This window comes from Lampris incognitus, chromosome 3, assembly GCF_029633865.1.
Source record: "Lampris incognitus isolate fLamInc1 chromosome 3, fLamInc1.hap2, whole genome shotgun sequence".
In the NCBI taxonomy this organism is placed as follows: Eukaryota; Metazoa; Chordata; class Actinopteri; order Lampriformes; family Lampridae; genus Lampris; species Lampris incognitus.
This window is the reverse complement of record NC_079213.1, coordinates 73699751-73718606: the sequence shown is the minus strand read 5'-3', so window position 1 is coordinate 73718606 and position 18856 is coordinate 73699751. Positions and strand designations below refer to the sequence as shown.

Genomic DNA, 18856 nt, shown 5'->3' with positions numbered 1-18856 from the left:
CCACAGCCAGCTGTGATAACCCTGAGAGACCGCTAACGTATTCAGGCCCTGTTCTCCCTCCGTCCTTTGACCTCTCAGATATGGTTCTCCTTGGACGCCTGCTTGCTCTACCACATCTTACAATGCCAAAACATGCTGTTTTATTCACTTTTATACCCTTTAAAGAAGCCTCACACTGCATAATGTAAGAGTGGGATATCTGTCTCCCAAGCTGTTATCCCATGATTTATGAAGCTCAGACTAGCAAATTGAAATTTTGTCTCTTTACCTTTTGTTGTCTCTTAAAGTTTGAGCAACATTGCACTTCTTAATCTGGTTTGCTGTGTATTGTTTTGTCAGAGGTGTTAATTTAATATTAATCACTTGCCCCCTTTAATTGCCATGTTACATTTTTATTAATTAAGTATATATTCACACCCAAGGATCCAGCAAAAATGGAAAAGAAATCTCATACAAATCAGGCAGAATATAGTCGCACAAAATGTAGATGAAGGAGGGAAGAAAGGAGGGGAGTTGTCAAAGAAATGCCCTATCTCAAGACTCTTCTCCACATAGCTGATAATGACGGAGCAAACACATAGTGTGTGTTGTGGTCAACTACTGCAGTAATTACAATACTGAAATAGAGAATGTCACCAAAGTCAGACATTCTGTGATTTGCCTGCTCCAATTTTGATTATAGACTGCATACCGCCTTAAATAACAGGCTTCAAAATGAAAGGCTGTCGAGGACCATTTCCAGTTTTTCTGATAGCATGAAATTTACTATTGATATCCAAAATGCTTTTTAGCAAGCCCATCTCCACTAATGGAAAAGGCCGGCATTGCTCTCATTGTATGCTAATCCCAATCTGTAATGTCATTATTACTACACATACCACTGATTACACTGTTGGTTTATAGTGCTAATCATACAATTTCATCGTTACTTATATTATTCAATCCGACAGCCATCAACCTTGAGGCTCAATTCATCTGCAGACATGGTTTCTTGTATTCAACACACTTTCTACATTATATAGATTTGAGTCTACATTGTAAAATGGAGGAGTCTGCTTGGAAACGTTAGGCCTAATCTGAGTAGCTAAGCTTTTTCTCCGGTCTGTATTTGTCACAGGACTGAGAACAGACTGTATGTTGGATTGCTGAAGGCTGTGTTACATGTTGCATTCATAGTATACCTTGCCTTCAGGACTTAAACTCATTGCAGCTCGATATTGTTGTTCTATGGATGGCCAAGCTGCATGAGTAATGACTATGACTGTCCCAGATTCATCCCCTCTGTTGTCTCTCTTTTATGCTTAGGCAAATGGTGGCTGGCAGGATGCTACAACTCCCTCATCAGTGACTTCACCCACAGAAGGACCCGGCAGTGTTCACTCAGACACCTCCAACTGATCCCTCCAACTTCCTCCTCCACCCCCACCATCATCACCATTTCAGTCTCCCTATTCCTCTCCCTGTGCCCCATCAGGACTGGAGAGGATATGTTCGTCACAGGGCAGGAGACAACTGGGGTGGGGTCGGGGATGACAACATCACCAATATGGACAAATCTTTACTTCTCCTTTCTGGACCACTATGTCACCGTTAGAAGCCCGTGTAGGAGGCTAAGATCCACACCTTACAATTTGTACAGTTTCCACATGATGTCCATGTTGCCTCTTTGTATTTCTCATACAGTATATTACACAGATGGCACACGATTAGCAGTATATTGGCCCGTGTCTTGTTAATTGAAATGCTTTCACACTACCTCTATTGAAAATAGCAGCAGAACAAATGACAGGAACAGACAAAAAAAAAAATCATTTGGAAAATCTTCTTTTTTGTTTAGTTTCGAGGTTTTTCTTGTAGTTACTGAAATTTGTACTAACATCTAATACCCTTTCACTCTGCCTCCGTCAAATCTTTTATTACTGTACCCGCGGATTTTTGTCTTATAGTGCCAAAGTTCAGCCCTGGAGGTAACTTTTGATAACGGTAGCATTTGCCTGTTATGACTTCCGCTCATGTTTGTCATAGCATACTATGTCAGCTAACTTCCTGTTAGCTGTGTAGTGACCATAAAAGTCTCTTTATATATCCCAGCATTCATCCACATTTTACATGGTTTGTATTCAAAGCCTCCACAGCAGACAGTAACACATATTCTATTTTATATTTTACAGTACAATATAATATAGTGCAGTCCAAAAGTGAATGGATATAACCTACAGTATGACATCGCGCGGGTCAGAGGATTTGGGGTCTTAGCTCTATTTCCTTCTCAAACTAGTGTTTTGCGTATCCACATTCTTCGTGGGAGAAATCGACCGTAAACACTTAATCGATGAACACACATTAGTAACAAATATGACACGTTGGTATGTATCAAAGCACAATATCGCCTAATTATTACGGGAGGGTTACGTGTGTATATGTCGACGAGAAGATGATGCAGGTAAAAATCTTGAGTCAGTATTTAAAGATAGCCAAACATTGTACATACAGTACATGATCATTCATTGTCAATGTGCATCAACGCGACTACACTATAGCCAAATACTGCTGGTAACCAAAACCATGTGTGGGCAACAAAAAAAATAATATCTTAATCTTCTTAATTTTCATTCTGAGTTTAATGTACCGTGTTGTGGGGATTTGACACACTGCATGTCTTTGTTCTGAATTTACTGCAGTTTTCATTTGAAAAAAATAGGGTGTCCTGTCCATACTTCCAAGATTTCAAGGGTCCTTCGACATTTTTTTTAATTTATTTCATTTTACAATGCCACACACTAAACACACCGCATCCATAAATATAAACAAATCCAAAATGTGAAATCCAATTTGTGACCTTTGTTGTGTGTACAGTATAGTATTTGGTCCAACATGTATACATCGTTACAAATAGTCTTGTTGAAATATTCAGCATCTACCATACTTTGATACCAAAAAAGGCAGAAGTTTCATCCTCTACATTTGCATCAGCTTTACCCACTTGTCTTTTTTTCTCTTCTTTTTTTATGATTTTATGATTAAAGGTACTAAAGGGCATCTCAAAACGCTCCAGTACTCTGTAGTGCAAGCCAAATAAAAAAATGCAATAGAAATTAAACGGAAACAAAGATGGCACACAAATCCAGATGTTTGAATATATTTTTGTCTCCATATTGTGAATAAGACATCTTTTTTTTCTCCCCATCATCTCGTTAGTCTTTTGCTTGGTTACAGGACTATGTTTTATTTTTATGCTACCATAATATGTGAATTAGCCCGAGAATGCTCTATATATGTAGATATGCAACTTTACTCTTTTTTTGCTTCTTTTTATTATTATTATTTGGGCAGTATCCACTTGTGAAGAAATGCAGCTCAGTGTTTTGCAGACGAGGAGACGGAGCCCCCCCCCCCATGTTGTTTTTTTGGGGGGGGGCAAATTCGTCTCCTCTAGTTTGTATCTTCAGGCCATGGAGACAATTCCGCCTCTAAAAATGGCTACTGTCCCGCCGAGGGTGACGTGAAAAGTCTGCGTTAACGTTGCCCTGTGACATTGTCTTTCGTTTTCTTTACTTTAAACTAAACCCTTACAACAAAACTGAGTCCAACCCCAACTAATCTCCGCGATGAGTACGTACGTACACGGAGTTGGCGGCAGACTGAAGAGCCCCGCCCCATCCCCGCCCCTCTGTACCGTTTAACAGTCCTCGTCGCGTTTCTCGGTGTTTGAACACGTACATGTTGTTAGGCAGTTGCCGTTGCTGAGGTAACCATAGTGTGCTTATCATGAAGAGAAGCAAACGCTGCAATTCTCATCGTTTGCGAATCCCTTTTGGGGTTCGTCCACTTGAGCGTGCTAGTGGAGGACCGGGTACCACGTGACGGGTACACGTCTCAGACACGCCCTCTTTGAAGTCCTTGGACGGAATGGACAGCGCGAGCCGCGCAGGCAGAAGGGTTGTCACTGCGCCCCTCCGAAAAATGCTTAAGCTCCCCTTTTCACACCGCCTGTCAAATGTTAACGAAGCTTCATGTAATGATGCTTTTTAGTTTTTGAATACAGAAGTAAAAAGTGACACAAGAAGAGAAGAAACTGAACAATTTGTAAAACATGAAATGTTTTATTTGTTGCATGTCTTTCGTTCTTCAATAAACTAACGTACTGCAGTGTTTTGAATGTTACTTCTTTTTTTACGAAGATTTCCGATTGAAATCGTGGAGCCTTTTTTCTTGACAGGTTTTGACTTTTAAGATCTCTGCATATGTAAAAAGGTATCAAATGGGGGGGGGGGAGAAAAACCTATTGTCTTTTTAATTCCAATCCAAACCTTGTTTTCTGTGGAGAGAGAGAAAAAAAGTAGCTAAAAAGTGTAGGTTTTATGGTCTCTTAATTTGTACTGGCAATGCATATTCCAAATAAATAGTTTCTTTTGTTGCATAAATTGCAGTTTTGTCCATCAGTAATTTCTGGGTGCTCTTTGCAAATACAAATATTTGCGTAGATATAGTCCTCAGTTGTAAAGAGTTGTGTGTGTGTGTGTGTGTGTGTGTGTGTGTGTGTGTGTGTGTGTGTGTGTGTGTGTGTGTGTGTGTGTGTGTGTGTGTGTGTGTGTGTTTCTCCTCTAGACTCTGATAATAAGGTTAGGGTCACAAGTTACCATAGGACACAAGTTTACACCTTGTAGACTTGTCAGTGCCGTACGCTTGGGTAACATTGCACATCACGCTTCTGAATACACCACAACATTGAAGGGACCCCCCAACCCCACCCCACCCCAGGGGACCCCCCCACCGCCCACCCCCCGGACTGCCGACATTGCGTTCTCGCTAGGCTGACTTGGTGAGGGTGTGAAGGGGACATTTTCACAGTTTCCTAAGAGAGTGGAAGCAGTGTGCTTACGGCAGACAGGCGCTCACCCCCCCCCCACACACACACACACACACACATGCACATCATGAACACACACACACACACACACCCAATGCTCCCTTCAAGGCATATTTAATGTGCATTCCCTGAAGAGGCGGGATACACACTTATCTCTCTCTTCCAGATAAATGAGACAGGATGTCTGATTCTGCTCCTCCAATCCATTTTGTTCCTTTCCCTCGGCTGGTAAAGGGGTTGAAGCATCAACTTCTGGATTAGGACAGGCCTCCTAAGAGCCTCCACGCCAGAGAGCGTGACGAAGACTGTGGGAGTGACACATGCAAACATGATCAAACATAATTACATGGAGATGCCTCCTTGTTTCCATCAAAGGGGTCCGTTTAGCGACTGTTAGCGGAAGGCGAGGGTAGAAGTGCTGGACATGCGTGCCATAATTTATTCATGCGCTCGCTTTACAAACCAAAAAAGCCGTCGTGAGATTGATTTAGTAATTACTCGGTGAAAAGGTGTAAATCCCATCCTGAGTAAAATCGGTGCACATTCTTTTGAATCGCTTTATTCCTTCACACAAATATGCCTGGTAACACATCACAGTGTAACTAATGCAATGTACATTTTTAAGAGCACCACACTGGCTGTTCATCCATTCTGCATGGTGAAAAGGTTTAAATCCAATCATGGACAAAATGAGTATACATTTCTACAGTCTTTTATTCATTAACAAATATATTAGAGAAGAGAGAGACTATTTGTCTTGCAGCTAGAACACACACACACACACACACACACACACACACACACACACACACACACACACACACACACACACACACACATACACACGTGTGTGTGTGTGTGAGACAAAGAAATGCATCTTTTCCCATCCTGCTGCCCTTCCTCCAGGAGCAGCCAGCCTTTTCCTCCAGCACCCGGGGACCGGGTGGACATCCATGTCATGGTCAGGCACAGGACAGGACGGTGTTCTGCATGTTCTGTCTGATGTCGGAGGAAACCGATGCGAGCACGGGAAGAACACGCAGCCTCCACGCAGAAAGGACCCCAGTTGAGAGATAACTCACCTGAGTACATGCAGAGTACACACAGACAGCCATTGCACACCGACAGGCCTGGGGAGAACATGCCCACTCCCCCAATGCCAACACAGGCCCAGGCGGGAATCAAACTCAGGACCTCCTTGCTGTGAGGCCAGGCACCGAGCCACATATATTTAACTGAAGAAATGCATGTAGATAAACTACAGCTGATGCTTCTTCTCTTCTTCTTTTCCTTCTTCTTCTTCTTCTTCTTCTTCTTCTTCTTCTTCTTCTTCTTCTTCTTCTTCTTCTTCTTCTTCTTCTTCTTCTTCTTCTTCTCCTTCTCTGCCTCCTCCTCCCCCTTCTTCTTCGTCCCTTCTCCTCCCCCTCCTCCTTCTTCTTCTCCTCTTCCTCCTCCTTCTTCCCCTTCTCCTCCTCCTCCTTCTCCTCCTTCTCCTCCTCCTTCTTCTTCTTCTCATTATTATAACAACAATGCCAGTTTATAGTTTCTAAAAACAACAACAACAATAGTAATATGATTAGTATCATTATAGGTTGTAGTTGTAATTACTCCCAATTGGGTCCTCTTGACCACTCTCAACTGACTATCTATCTATAGTTTTTAATTGGGTAATGGTGATGAAACCAAAATTGCCTTTTGTTAAATGAAGCATTTGTCTGTGACAAAAGCAATATAAATGTGACATTATAATTATCATCATCTGCCCATTATAACAGCTGTGTGTGCATACCATTCTGTGCTAATGACGGTGTGATTTTTCTCTCTGGCCTTTCATATTCCAGGTCCATTCAACACTGAGCTCTCTTGAAGAAGGTTGTGCAAGCTAGGTTACAGTATATGGTGATAGCCGATGTCTGTACATGTGTATTTTAACAAGGCAACTCGTGGTTTAAATGTGTACACCTTAGAATTGTCTCACTACTGGCATTAATCTGAAGCTGCATGACACTGGCATTAATATCTAACTAGATATTTTATTATTATATTATTATTATTATTATTATTTGGACTAACAAGAGCACAAACAAGTAAGAGTTGTAGTGGCAAGTGTCTCCAGTTCTGCAGCTTATTTGCCATTGACTGTCATGCAAATTAAAATCAGGAGGCTTTAAGCAGTCTATTGCACTTGGATTGCACTTTAAACACACAATGAAGTGGAAATAAAACAAGAAGAGTATTATTTGTGAGTGGACGAATTAAAAGAAGTGTTATAGCACACATTATGGGATAGTTGCTCAGGTTATTTCCGAATTAACATAATCAGGAAATCAGTTCAAAGACAGTGGGACAACTGGGTACATTAGAGTCTTAACCAATCCGTTCCTTTTACTGTAGATCTACGATGATGATGAAGAGACCGTGTTGCAAAACTGTGCTTTGTCACTTGAATAAATAAGACAACTTTATTGACCATTTTAACTTTGATAAATACCTATGTGCATGCTTGGGCCCGCCCAATGCTGTTGTGCACATCTGAGCATTTTGATCAGTGACAAACTCTATCAATCAATCCCTCAACCAGACCGCCGTGCATATGGCACATGTGGCTCAGCCAGGCTCATATTATATCAATGACAGCCGCAGAGCTCATAACAAGGCTGGATTTATTCACAATGCATAATGTGCATCAGCCATATCAATGCCTGCCAGCGTAATATACATACACTGTCGCAATGAGCCTGAGGGAATGGCTACTGAAGCAGAGATGTTGCAGGGTCTGGGGTCTGGGGGCGTGAGATAATGGAGCCCCTTTGTCCTGGCAAAGGAGCTTGCTCAAATAGACCCTCTAGATGCATTCTGGCGGGCAACTTAATATGATGAGTCCTGAGAAAAGACTTCTTTCGTTTTGATGGAGATTACATATAAGTGCATACCTATCAGCTGTGTGCCTGAAACACGTTACTCTGGGCAACTCAAACGAAACTTGGATCTTTTTTAGGAACAAGGCCCATGTAATTAAGGACTGTGGGCGTGTTTCAGTTAGAAGTGCAGATTTCAGATTTGGAAGCCGTTCAAGCTGGAAGAGAGTCTTGGGTGGGATGTTGTTGGAATCCCTCATCCTTATATTGCTTATGCCACCCACATATCTTTAATGAATTCCTCTGATCCCAAGTTTCAGAGAAGAAGAAGAAGAAAAAAAAGAGGGTTGGGAAAGATTTCACAGATCAGTGTGTGTCATCATAGCTTTTCAAGTTGTTTAAACCGCCGAGCATTTGAATTAGAATTTGTGATATATTTTTCTCATTTTTTTGGGGGTGTGGGAGTCTGGGCCTGCACACTGTTGCTGTGTGCTCGCCTAAAGCTTCTTTAATGAGTCAGATACGACGGACCTGATCCTGTTCCTCCAATACACAGAGGAAATATCCCTTCAAAACTGTGCCAAGACACATTCTAAAAAAATAAAAAAAGAGGAAACAAAGAAAGAAATGAAAAAACAAACCAATGCTATTTCTCCAGAACATAAATCTAGAACCAAAATAAATAATGGTTTGATGATCGGAAGCATCGGAGCGCATTGCTTTTTGCAATAATCAAAACCAGAACAAAAGCAGGATCGTTTCCATCGATTCTCATGCTGTTGTGCACTAACTTCTTTTATGACTGCATTGTTTCCGTATCTTCCTTCTGGAATGGTATGTTTTATCCCCCCCCCCTCCCCCACTTTCCAAATTTAAAACAATTCTCATACGTTTTTGCATGCTTGACCCTTTTATCGAGGGCTTTGGAGAAAATCCCTATATTTTCACAACGGTACATTGCTGATCGCGTTGCCGTAATGGTTTTATGGCTTGTTGGTATTTTTCCCTTTACCCCTGGTTTATTTGCACTTGCATACAGTGTAATTTGTGAGGCAGCTACCATGCTGAGTTTTCCCATCAGCCCATGAACAGCTTGGCTCGGGTGGGTTTAAATGCTCTGGAACTCCTTCACTTATCCCAGAGACTCAACCTTGACACGTAAATTGAAAATCAGTTTTGAAGTGATATTCAAAACTGAGGGTGGCTGTGCAAATTCTGTTTACTATACCGCAGGATTTGCATTGACAAAGGGGACATGCTGAACGTCTTGTGGCGCCAACCATGGCAAATGAAACGCTGCTGACACCTTATGGTCTGCTCCGCTTGTGAGCGTCATGCATGAAGAAGTGACTGCAGGATCTCAACGTGGCTTATGATAATTTTCAGAAAGAGAAGTGAACGGATTATGTGAATCTGTTGCTCAGCGTGGATATGATTGTCGGTGTGTTTCTGCTCAGCGGAGGCACAAGGCCTTATTGTTCCATGTGCGTCCAATAGGCGAGCTATTCACATCACTTCCTGCATGCATCTGCCTCTGCAATACCGTGGGGACTGAAAGTAACTCACTGGGCTAAAGCAATATTTTCTTTCTCCATGAAACACATCATAAATGGGATTTTTTTTTAAGACCAGAGGAAGTCCTGCATAACTCTCCCCTTGCAAAGGAAAATTGCTCTTTTTTTTTCTCGTTGTAAACTTGTATGCATGCTTTTGACTTTTTCATCTTTGCTTCCAAGACGAGGGGGAATAGCGCCAAAATATCTTCCAGAAACCAGTTATTCCAATACGTTTCAACCAATCCATCAACACTTCCAGTAGCTCGAGAGCTCCAGTACAACGCGCAAAAGAGAACATTTCTAAAACACATGCTGAGTTTGTTTTTCATCCACTTTTGGTAATTTGGCAATTTTTTTTCTCAAAACCAAAAATGAGAATAGATCGTCTTAAATACCTTGAGCGGGTTTTAGTCAAAGAATTACTATATAAAAAAGTAAATAACATTAAATGTCATTTAAAATCACTTGTCATTTGGCTATAACCAGTTAGTTGCATCTGAAGTAAGTCAAAAATAACATTTTTGAGCAAATAAAATACTTATTTACCAACTGACTTCTGTAACAATCCGCTCTGACAATTTTTAAACAGAAATTTAAGGATTCATTGTACGTTTTCGACCACTCTCAACTCCTAGTAGCCCGTCGTGTATTTATAAGATTGTGTGTCATAGTTGCCCCCTGAATAAAAGCTTATATAAACCTGATTTTCTATTTTCTACTACATCATCACACCCTTCATCAAACTGTTTTTAAAACACACCTGGCTTTTAGCTGGTTTTACAAGCAGTCTTGGCTCTGTATTGTTCGACTTCCTAGTTAGTGAAACCCTGAAGGCTTCTGCAGCACCAGACATAAAATCACACCCGCAGGAAAAACAACTTGTCGTATACTTCACCTTATACTGATCATAAACACGGGGACATTCAAAGACAAGGATATCAAAAGCCAAGTGTTCCTGCTCCACACCTGTCTGAATTTTGAAATTTCACACACACACACACACACACACACACACACACAAACACTATATATATATATTTATGTGTATATATATATATACACTACCGTTCAAAAGTTTGGGATCACCCAAACAATTTTGTGTTTTCCATGAAAAGTCACACTTATTCACCACCATATGTTGTGAAATGAATAGAAAATAGAGTCAAGACATTGACAAGGTTAGAAATAATGATTTGTATTTGAAATAAGATTTTTTTTACATCAAACTTTGCTTTCGTCAAAGAATCCTCCATTTGCAGCAATTACAGCATTGCAGACCTTTGGCATTCTAGCTGTTAATTTGTTGAGGTAATCTGGAGAAATTGCACCCCACGCTTCCAGAAGCAGCTCCCACAAGTTGGATTGGTTGGATGGGCACTTCTTTGAGCAGATTGAGTTTCTGGAGCATCACATTTGTGGGGTCAATTAAACGCTCAAAATGGCCAGAAAAAGAGAACTTTCATCTGAAACTCGACAGTCTATTCTTGTTCTTAGAAATGAAGGCTATTCCATGCGAGAAATTGCTAAGAAATTGAAGATTTCCTACACCGGTGTGTACTACTCCCTTCAGAGGACAGCACAAACAGGCTCTAACAGGTACTATTTAATGAAGATGCCAGTTGGGGACCTGTGAGGCGTCTGTTTCTCAAACTAGAGACTCTAATGTACTTATCTTCTTGCTCAGTTGTGCAACGCGGCCTCCCACTTCTTTTTCTACTCTGGTTAGAGCCTGTTTGTGCTGTCCTCTGAAGGGAGTAGTACACACCGGTGTAGGAAATCTTCAATTTCTTAGCAATTTCTCGCATGGAATAGCCTTCATTTCTAAGAACAAGAATAGACTGTCGAGTTTCAGATGAAAGTTCTCTTTTTCTGGCCATTTTGAGCGTTTAATTGACCCCACAAATGTGATGCTCCAGAAACTCAATCTGCTCAAAGAAGTGCCCATCCAACCAATCCAACTTGTGGGAGCTGCTTCTGGAAGCGTGGGGTGCAATTTCTCCAGATTACCTCAACAAATTAACAGCTAGAATGCCAAAGGTCTGCAATGCTGTAATTGCTGCAAATGGAGGATTCTTTGACGAAAGCAAAGTTTGATGTAAAAAAAATCTTATTTCAAATACAAATCATTATTTCTAACCTTGTCAATGTCTTGACTCTATTTTCTATTCATTTCACAACATATGGTGGTGAATAAGTGTGACTTTTCATGGAAAACACAAAATTGTTTGGGTGATCCCAAACTTTTGAACGGTAGTGTATATATATATACACATAATTATTTTACGTGGTCTTCAGAAAAATGTAGCAAAAGAAAGTCATCCTTAACATACCATCATCCTCCTTAGCACATCCCTGTGCAGGCTGAACATGTGTACAGGTCCACCCACCTCAAGACAACCCATTTCATTAGCTCTGCCAGCCTCCCTTTACTCCCATGAGACAGGAGAAAAGCTCAATAATCTGCCAAATGTTCTGAGGATAATTGCTTTATTGGGGAGGGGGGGTGACTCCCTTTAAGTTTAACACACACACACACCAAAAAAAACAAAACAAAACAAAACAGCAAAACACACACACACACTGAAGCCTTTATGTTTCTGCAGGGGCCGTATATTGTCCATTACATCTTTGTTTATAGTTTACATCTCATACAGAGGCAGCCTGACCTTGTGCAGCTTTGAGCTGTCTCAGCAGAGCCTCTGACCATGGTGGCTGACACAGCGAGACGTCTGCCCGTATGGGGACAGAGGGTGTATGTAGGTCACCCATCGTCCTGCATCCTGTGACAGCACTGTGGTCATTGTCCTTTGCCTTGGCGGCTCAGCAGGACAGGGATTGGAGTGGACAGACCACGAGTACGCCGAGGCCCCTCACACGTCAGCATGAACTTTCTCATTTCCTCCTTTAAACACTCTGACATTATCAGGCCAGACTGAGCAACGTCCACCCACATTACTCTCACCTTTGTTACACCATAATGAGCAACAACAAAAAAAAATCAGCCTGAGTAAAGGCGGTGAAAACACAACATGGAACAGACATTAGATCATGGTGCACATCACTGTGTTGAAAGACAGTGGATGGTCATTTGACGGCGAACAACATCTCCTCATCCTTCTCCAAAATACTCTCTCCGCTGAACACCCAGAGACAAGATGAGGATTTAGTGTTGAGAACCTGAGATTGGCGTTTACACTGCCCGGGCGTAGGCAAATTACTGACCAAAGTTGCCATATGTGGATAAGATAGACTCGCTGCAATAACACAATTTAATCATTCATTCTGATTTAGAACCACCTTTAATTAATTGTTCCAAACCCTTTACAAGAGAATACAAAAGAAACACTTCGTTCTAATTACCATTCACAGTGTTCAATATCAAAATATCACCGACCATTTATTACTAAACCAGTAACTCAGCGCCCACAAACCCCTTAGACTCGACGCCGTTAAGTCCCATAAATGTTAATGTGCTGCCATCTAGTGGCTCATATGATAAGACACAGATTGCAACGCCAAAAATCATGTCAACACTGTCAAACGTCCATAATCAAAATATGTTGGAAAATCATATATAGCATATAAGAAAGGTACATTTAACAAATGTCGTGCTTGCTTTGGGTCAGCCTCTGAAGAAAACAAAACATGGTGGGGAGATCACCACACAATATGAGCTCATCGGTTGTAAGGATGCATCGAACTGGAGGCAGATTTGATGTTTGTCTTGATGCTACTTGGCATTTTACCTGAGAGACAAAAAAAACAGTATCAGCAACACTAAACTTTCTGTGGCTAGTCAAAATATGCAGAGGCCTTAAGAGATAACATCGTGTCCAATAATGATGGAACTGGTCGTATTTGGCACGCAACTCTGCACAATTTTTTATGGCTCCATGACAGAATCAAAATGTGACCACTGGATGAGAAAACAATTAAAATCGCATTACTGCACATTAATATAGACACATTGCTTAAGTTACTGTTAACAAAAGCTAAAGAACTCTTTAGATTTTCAAGTAGATAAAGATTATTGCAAGAGCTAGAGTAATGTAAGCCTATTACTTCTAATTCTCACATTAACACTGACTGCATCTCTGCTGGGTTCTTATTTTAATCATCAGGTTTTATATTTTATTTCAAAATAATTCTACCTTGAATTTTATTGCTGTGTAAAACAAACGAGCTAAAATTAAGAAAATTTGTTTGTGGCTCCTCAAGGCTCCTACCTGGCTGTCCTTGCTGCTGTGGAGCCACAGGCCCTCCCATACCAGCTTGTTGACTTGAACCACCACCAATGGTGACCTGTTGTAGAGTTGGACCTCCACTCATCATAGGCCCTTGTCCAGGATGGCCGGGGGCCACAGGACCTGGGGGTCTGCATTTAGAAAGACCCTTTCCAAATGCAACTGCTCCAACTAATGCATTGGTATCGGCAGGATTGAAAGACGGTTTGTTCTGTCGTATTGCTGAAAGAAAATTACACACGGTCTCATCAAATTGGCCAGTGGGTGAAAAAAATTCAACCTTGAAAAGCACAAGTATTTGTGCAGTTAGTAATTGATCATTTTTGTTGCCCGTTAATAAAATTAACATTTTAGATGATAAGATGAATGGAAGTCAAAAGGAGAAAATGTCAGTTTTCTTATTGCAGTTTTTTTCCCAAACATATTAACCCACGTGGGAACAATGTTATTTGCTGTACTCAGTCCCTCCAACTTTAGAAGAGCATGTGCTTGAACAAATGGGCAAGATGTTTTTTCAAATCCCTCAGGTGATTCATGTTGACTCACTTTTGCATAGGTCATGTTTAACCGAACTGTGAATATCTAGGCTTGATTTTAGTCTTTCTGAATCTTTTTCTTGAGTGACACGTATAAACCAAGATGAAAACTAGAGAACAGTCTATGGTAGAAAAGCAAGAAATTTTAAAGATTGGACTATTGCAAAATCCAGTTAGAGCAAATGGAAAGAAATCAGGCAATCCAGTATATCAACAATATGAAGTTTCTTAGGGGGAAAAAATCTACTGCAGGAGTAAGCAAATGTCAAGGTTGTCCAATGATGACAGCAGTAGCTCATTACAGAAAATTATTTGACTTAAAAAAATGGTCAAAATAACAAGCAAAGAAAATGCTGACAATCTCCAGAATGCAGGGCTGAATTATCACAATTTAACATTCTCAGAAGATAGCAAGAAAAATATAGTTGCTAGCTTCACTGCAATATGCAAACCTCTGATCAGCACCAAGAAAGGGAAGATCAGACTCAAATTGCAAAGCTGTACAAAGATGAGCCAGAGGATGAGTCAGAGAACTAGTGGAAACAAAGTGTAACGGACAGATGAGACAAAAACAAACCTTTATCAAAGTCACAGGAAAGGGAAAGTGTGGAGAATGAGAGGCATGGTGAATGATCCTAAACCCATCACCTCATCAGAGAAGCATGGAAAAAGCAGTGTCATGGCTTGGCCATGCATGGCTGCCTCTGGAACCATTTCACTGGTCTGTATTGATGTAATAGATGATGGCAGCAGTAGAGGGATTCCTGAAGTGTACAGGAACATCTTGTCTGCCCATGTCCCAAAAATAAATAACTCTAAACTCATTTGGTGGAGATTCATAATGTAGCAAAAAAATTGATCCAAAACATGTTGCACACCTAACCAATGAGTTCATCAGAAAGCAAAAGTGGAAAATTTTAATTTGGCTAATTAATCTCCTAATTGAATTCTCTTGGGCATGCATTCTATAGCTAAAGAGGAAACTGGAGTCTGTAAAACCCACAAACAAGCAACAATGGAATGATGCCTTAAGTTAATTTATGCCAATACTCATGCTCACCTGAAGATGAGGTCAGAATACAACAAATGACACCAGTCCCACATAGTTTAACAGGAAAAATATACCAAGATATAAATGCCGACATTGCATAGTTTTGCCTCATAGACATTTAATCTTAAATAAAAATTTCATAAATATGCAACAGAAATAACCAATTTTTCTTGACTGTCCCAAAACTTGTGCTTTTCGTTATAATATTTAGCATTCAGTACCTGCAGTTTCCACATCTCTGTCATCGCGAGGATTGTTCAACTTCTCCAGCAGATTAGAACACAATTTATTCAACGTCTGAATCTGTTTCTGTTCAGAGAATAGCACAAACGCATTATCCACTTCTGTGAAATCATCCACATTGGTATACAATATATAGCCAACAATAAATAATGCTAAATTGCTGGTGTTAATAATATTATATAGACAGGGGGCAAATTAAATTAAAAAAAAAAAACAACCTGACAAAGTGTCTTAGTAAGGTGTTGAGCCACTACGAGCCTCCAGAACAGCTTCAGTGCTCCTTGTCATAGATTCTACAAGTCTCTGAACTCTACTGGAGGGATGGACACCATTCTTCCAAAAGATATTCCCTCATTCAGTGTTTTGATGATGGTGGTAGAGACCAAAATATCCCATAGGTGTTCAATTGGGTTGAGATCTGGTGACTGTGAAGGCCATACCATATGATTTACATAATTTTCATCCTCATCAAATCATTCAGTAACCCCTTGTGACCTAAGGGTGGGAACATTGTCATCCTGGAAGAGACCACACCCATTGGTGTACTGGGAAAGAAATTCAGCCCTGGACTTATCTGCTGGGACTGACCCGGAGTGAGGGCTGTTTACATATGTACAGTATATAGTATATACAACTGTCAGTTAGAGTTGGGGGGAGGTTAATTTACAGGACATAACCCACTAAATTTAGCACCCTAGTCTTTGCTGGTCTTTTATTGTTGAAGGTGATTCGGAACATATTCAAGGCTTTTACAATGCAAGTAGCATGTCTATTCCAGGACATATTTCAGTGAGCACAGACTTATATTGTAACACGTCATCAGCATGGCTTAAATAGTAACAAGTAGCCTATCAGTGGGGTCATTTTGTAACCACATGTTACAGCAGTTTTAACTGAACATGTAGCCCAGCCTATAATTTAACACCCATCTTACAGCTTCAAATAGCATTGCTTGTCACTTGAGGATACTGATGCCCAAAAGAGTATGTCGATTTTTTTCCCATGACACGTGCACAAATGCCGCCGTGGGCTATGCGTCACAAAGAGCTGAGAGGGATGTTTAGTAGGGCGCACTCGCAACCGATTTATGGACACATGGAAAACAACAAATAATGTTATAGAGGTGAGGATATGCCAAAGCTAGCTAGCTATATAGTTAGCCTAGTTTTACTCATGAAAATTCTAAGGATATGACTAATCCCTAGAATCTAATCACTACTTGCTTGTCCCCCATCTTTCTCATTGAAAACTGCCTTGTTCCACCTACACGCACAGCACAGGTGCGCCGTGGGTCTGGACGGTTTCGTACTTGTTTACATTTGGAAGGGTGCGCCTCAAATGCCTGCTTCCTTTTTTCTCCATTTTTTCAGCTCCTCCCTTACTTTTTGACATTTTCTTGTCCATGGCTTTCGTTGGCCATCTCACTGCTGCGTGCTACTTTTGTGTCTAGAATGTAAACACATTAACTAACTTGGTTGTGATTGACAAGTGAGCCCAGTCCTGAAGCATGTACGCACACTCTAATGCACACCCCGAATGACAGACACACAGGGCCTGTCATGGATTTTTTTGATGGCCCACCGGGATGCCCAATGGCCTGTACACCACTGCCACTCCCATCAGGATATAAATGTTTGATCATAGGATTAAGGTGATCACTTAGAATAACTTTGTATTGATTTGTAGTGGCCCTCCCTCTAAGGAGACAAATAGACCCAAACCATGCCAGGAAAATGCCCCCCATAGCATAACAGAGCCCCTGGACCCCCCCCCCCACACTGTAGGGGGTCAAACATTCGGGTCTCTCTTTTAATTTGTCACCCATCTAGCCTAAAGTATGGAAATATGTTAATGAAAAATAACTTTAAAATCGCATTATAACTTATCAAATGAAATATGACCTTACCTGTGCCACCTCAGGTCCGATTCGAGCAGCCTCTGCACTCAGCTGTTTTTCTTGCTCCTCCACCTCAGGGTCAGGCTTGGTGCGCAGGTGGTCAGGGACAATCTCATGGCTGAACACCGGCACACGTTGCTCTGTTAGTTTCTGGACAAGAGAAATACAGGACAGGGGGAGAAAAGGGTGATGATGTATAAGAGAGGTCACATTCTGATACGGATAAGCAAAAAAGGTTACGCCATCGTATATCTACTCACCGCCAGGTCCTCGTCCCGATCCGGAGACAGGTGCAGAGGTATTATAACCTGGTTACGAAACGACGGTGTCTTTTCATTCTTCAGCAGCTTATTGATCGTATTTAACTGACCAGACAGGAGGGCAAAATTGTCCAAAACAGACGGCCTAAATGACAAGAGCAGACCAAAAAGATATAGCTCAGTCAGAACACGTGCCTTATGGTAATCACTGTAGGCTTAATTTAAGTTCAAGGCGACGTTTAACACGATTTACCATGTTAATCGCTCATACTCATTTTCCAGCTTGCAAATAAAATTGTGGAGAGCGTTTTTCAGATGTGCCACACGAGAAATGAGTGATTCCACCGATGCCTCCAGCTGTTTCTCCTCCCTTTGCTAAGTAGTAGAGAGGGGGAAAGAGTAGGTGAATGTCCAAACCCCATCTTTTCCAATAAGCGCCAATATATAATAGGGAATTAAAAAGCGCATTGTTTTCTCGCTACTCAAAAGCAACAAACCGGCTAATGCTAACGTTAACTAACTAACTAACGATCGCCTTAAATATAAAACCCACACTAAAGTTAAACACATTTTAATGTGAATATGTCATTGAGTAATAATACAATTAGGAAAATGTAATCCAGGAGAAATACATCACCTGCATTTTGTCAAGACTTCAACACATACAGTTTATGCCACAGACCCATTCGCAGATAGTCTGTTCTCTTTCCGATGTTTCCGTTGCCGTTGTTTTCAAAATAAAAGCCCGTAGACAAACTACAGACGGTTGACAAATTAAATTTAAGAAAGAAAAAAAACAGCATAAAGTGTTTTAGCGGTGTTGGGAATATCTTGTCTTCCCTCATTTGGTGTTTTGATGGTGGTGGTGGATTCGTGAGATTCCAGTGAAAACAGAACATGATCCACTCGACGTGGACAGCAAACTGCAAGGTTTTATTTAAACTGAGTGGGTCACCAGAGGAGGCAAAAGTGCTGGTCATCAGGGAAATGGCACAGCCAGTGATGACTCCTGGGAGAGCAGCAAACAATGTAAGGAAACTGCCACTTGGACTTGAACTCGGGTCAACTCGCAAAGAGCACAGAGCGTGACCGACATTATACAATGTCAAGTTTGACAGATGTCATTTATCGCCTTCTGAAGATCGATCGATCAATCGGTCAATCGATCAATCAATCAATCAAGTTGCATTTTATATGGCACTTTTCCAGCTGCAGCAGCCACTCAAAGCACTTTGTATTTCTGGTCAAATCTGTTATATTGAACACCTATGGGAGACACCTGTTCTATTAGAACACAAGCCGTTTCTGTACAATCGCCCCAAGGACCTGCAGTCGGCCGGG

General features: G+C 41.1%; 2 protein-coding genes across 3 annotated transcripts in view; one reads left to right on the top strand and one right to left on the bottom strand.

Annotated features, from left to right (window-relative positions):
- pbx1b (pre-B-cell leukemia homeobox 1b) overlaps window positions 1-4380 on the top strand; it is a 58444-nt gene extending 54064 nt beyond the window's left edge. For both annotated transcript variants that reach the window (XM_056277415.1, XM_056277414.1), the window contains one exon: window positions 1306-4380. Coding sequence is in view for 1 of the 2 variants with exons in the window: in XM_056277414.1 (XP_056133389.1) it covers window positions 1306-1398 (93 nt within the window). In the remaining variant the exon portion in view is untranslated. The remainder of the gene's footprint in view (window positions 1-1305) is intronic.
- Window positions 4381-12570: 8190 nt separating this feature from the next.
- Window positions 12571-18413, bottom strand: med8 (mediator complex subunit 8). Its single transcript, XM_056277423.1, has 7 exons — window positions 18153-18413; window positions 17769-17890; window positions 17516-17660; window positions 17265-17405; window positions 15337-15424; window positions 13511-13750; window positions 12571-13030 (listed from the first exon to the last, which is right to left on the bottom strand). The coding sequence occupies exons 1-7, from the start codon at window positions 18156-18158 to the stop codon at window positions 12960-12962; spliced, it is 813 nt and encodes a 270-aa protein (XP_056133398.1). The 5' UTR covers window positions 18159-18413; the 3' UTR covers window positions 12571-12959.
- Window positions 18414-18856: the final 443 nt, after the last annotated feature.

Bases quoted from the DNA above. Each gene is read 5' to 3' on its own strand.
- med8 (XM_056277423.1), bottom strand. The intron at 15,425-17,264 runs GTAAGGTCATAT...TTCTCTGAACAG, and splicing joins TCGGACCTGAGGTGGCACAG to AAACAGATTCAGACGTTGAA. The intron at 13,031-13,510 runs GTAGGAGCCTTG...TTTGTCTCTCAG, and splicing joins ACAGCAGCAAGGACAGCCAG to GTAAAATGCCAAGTAGCATC.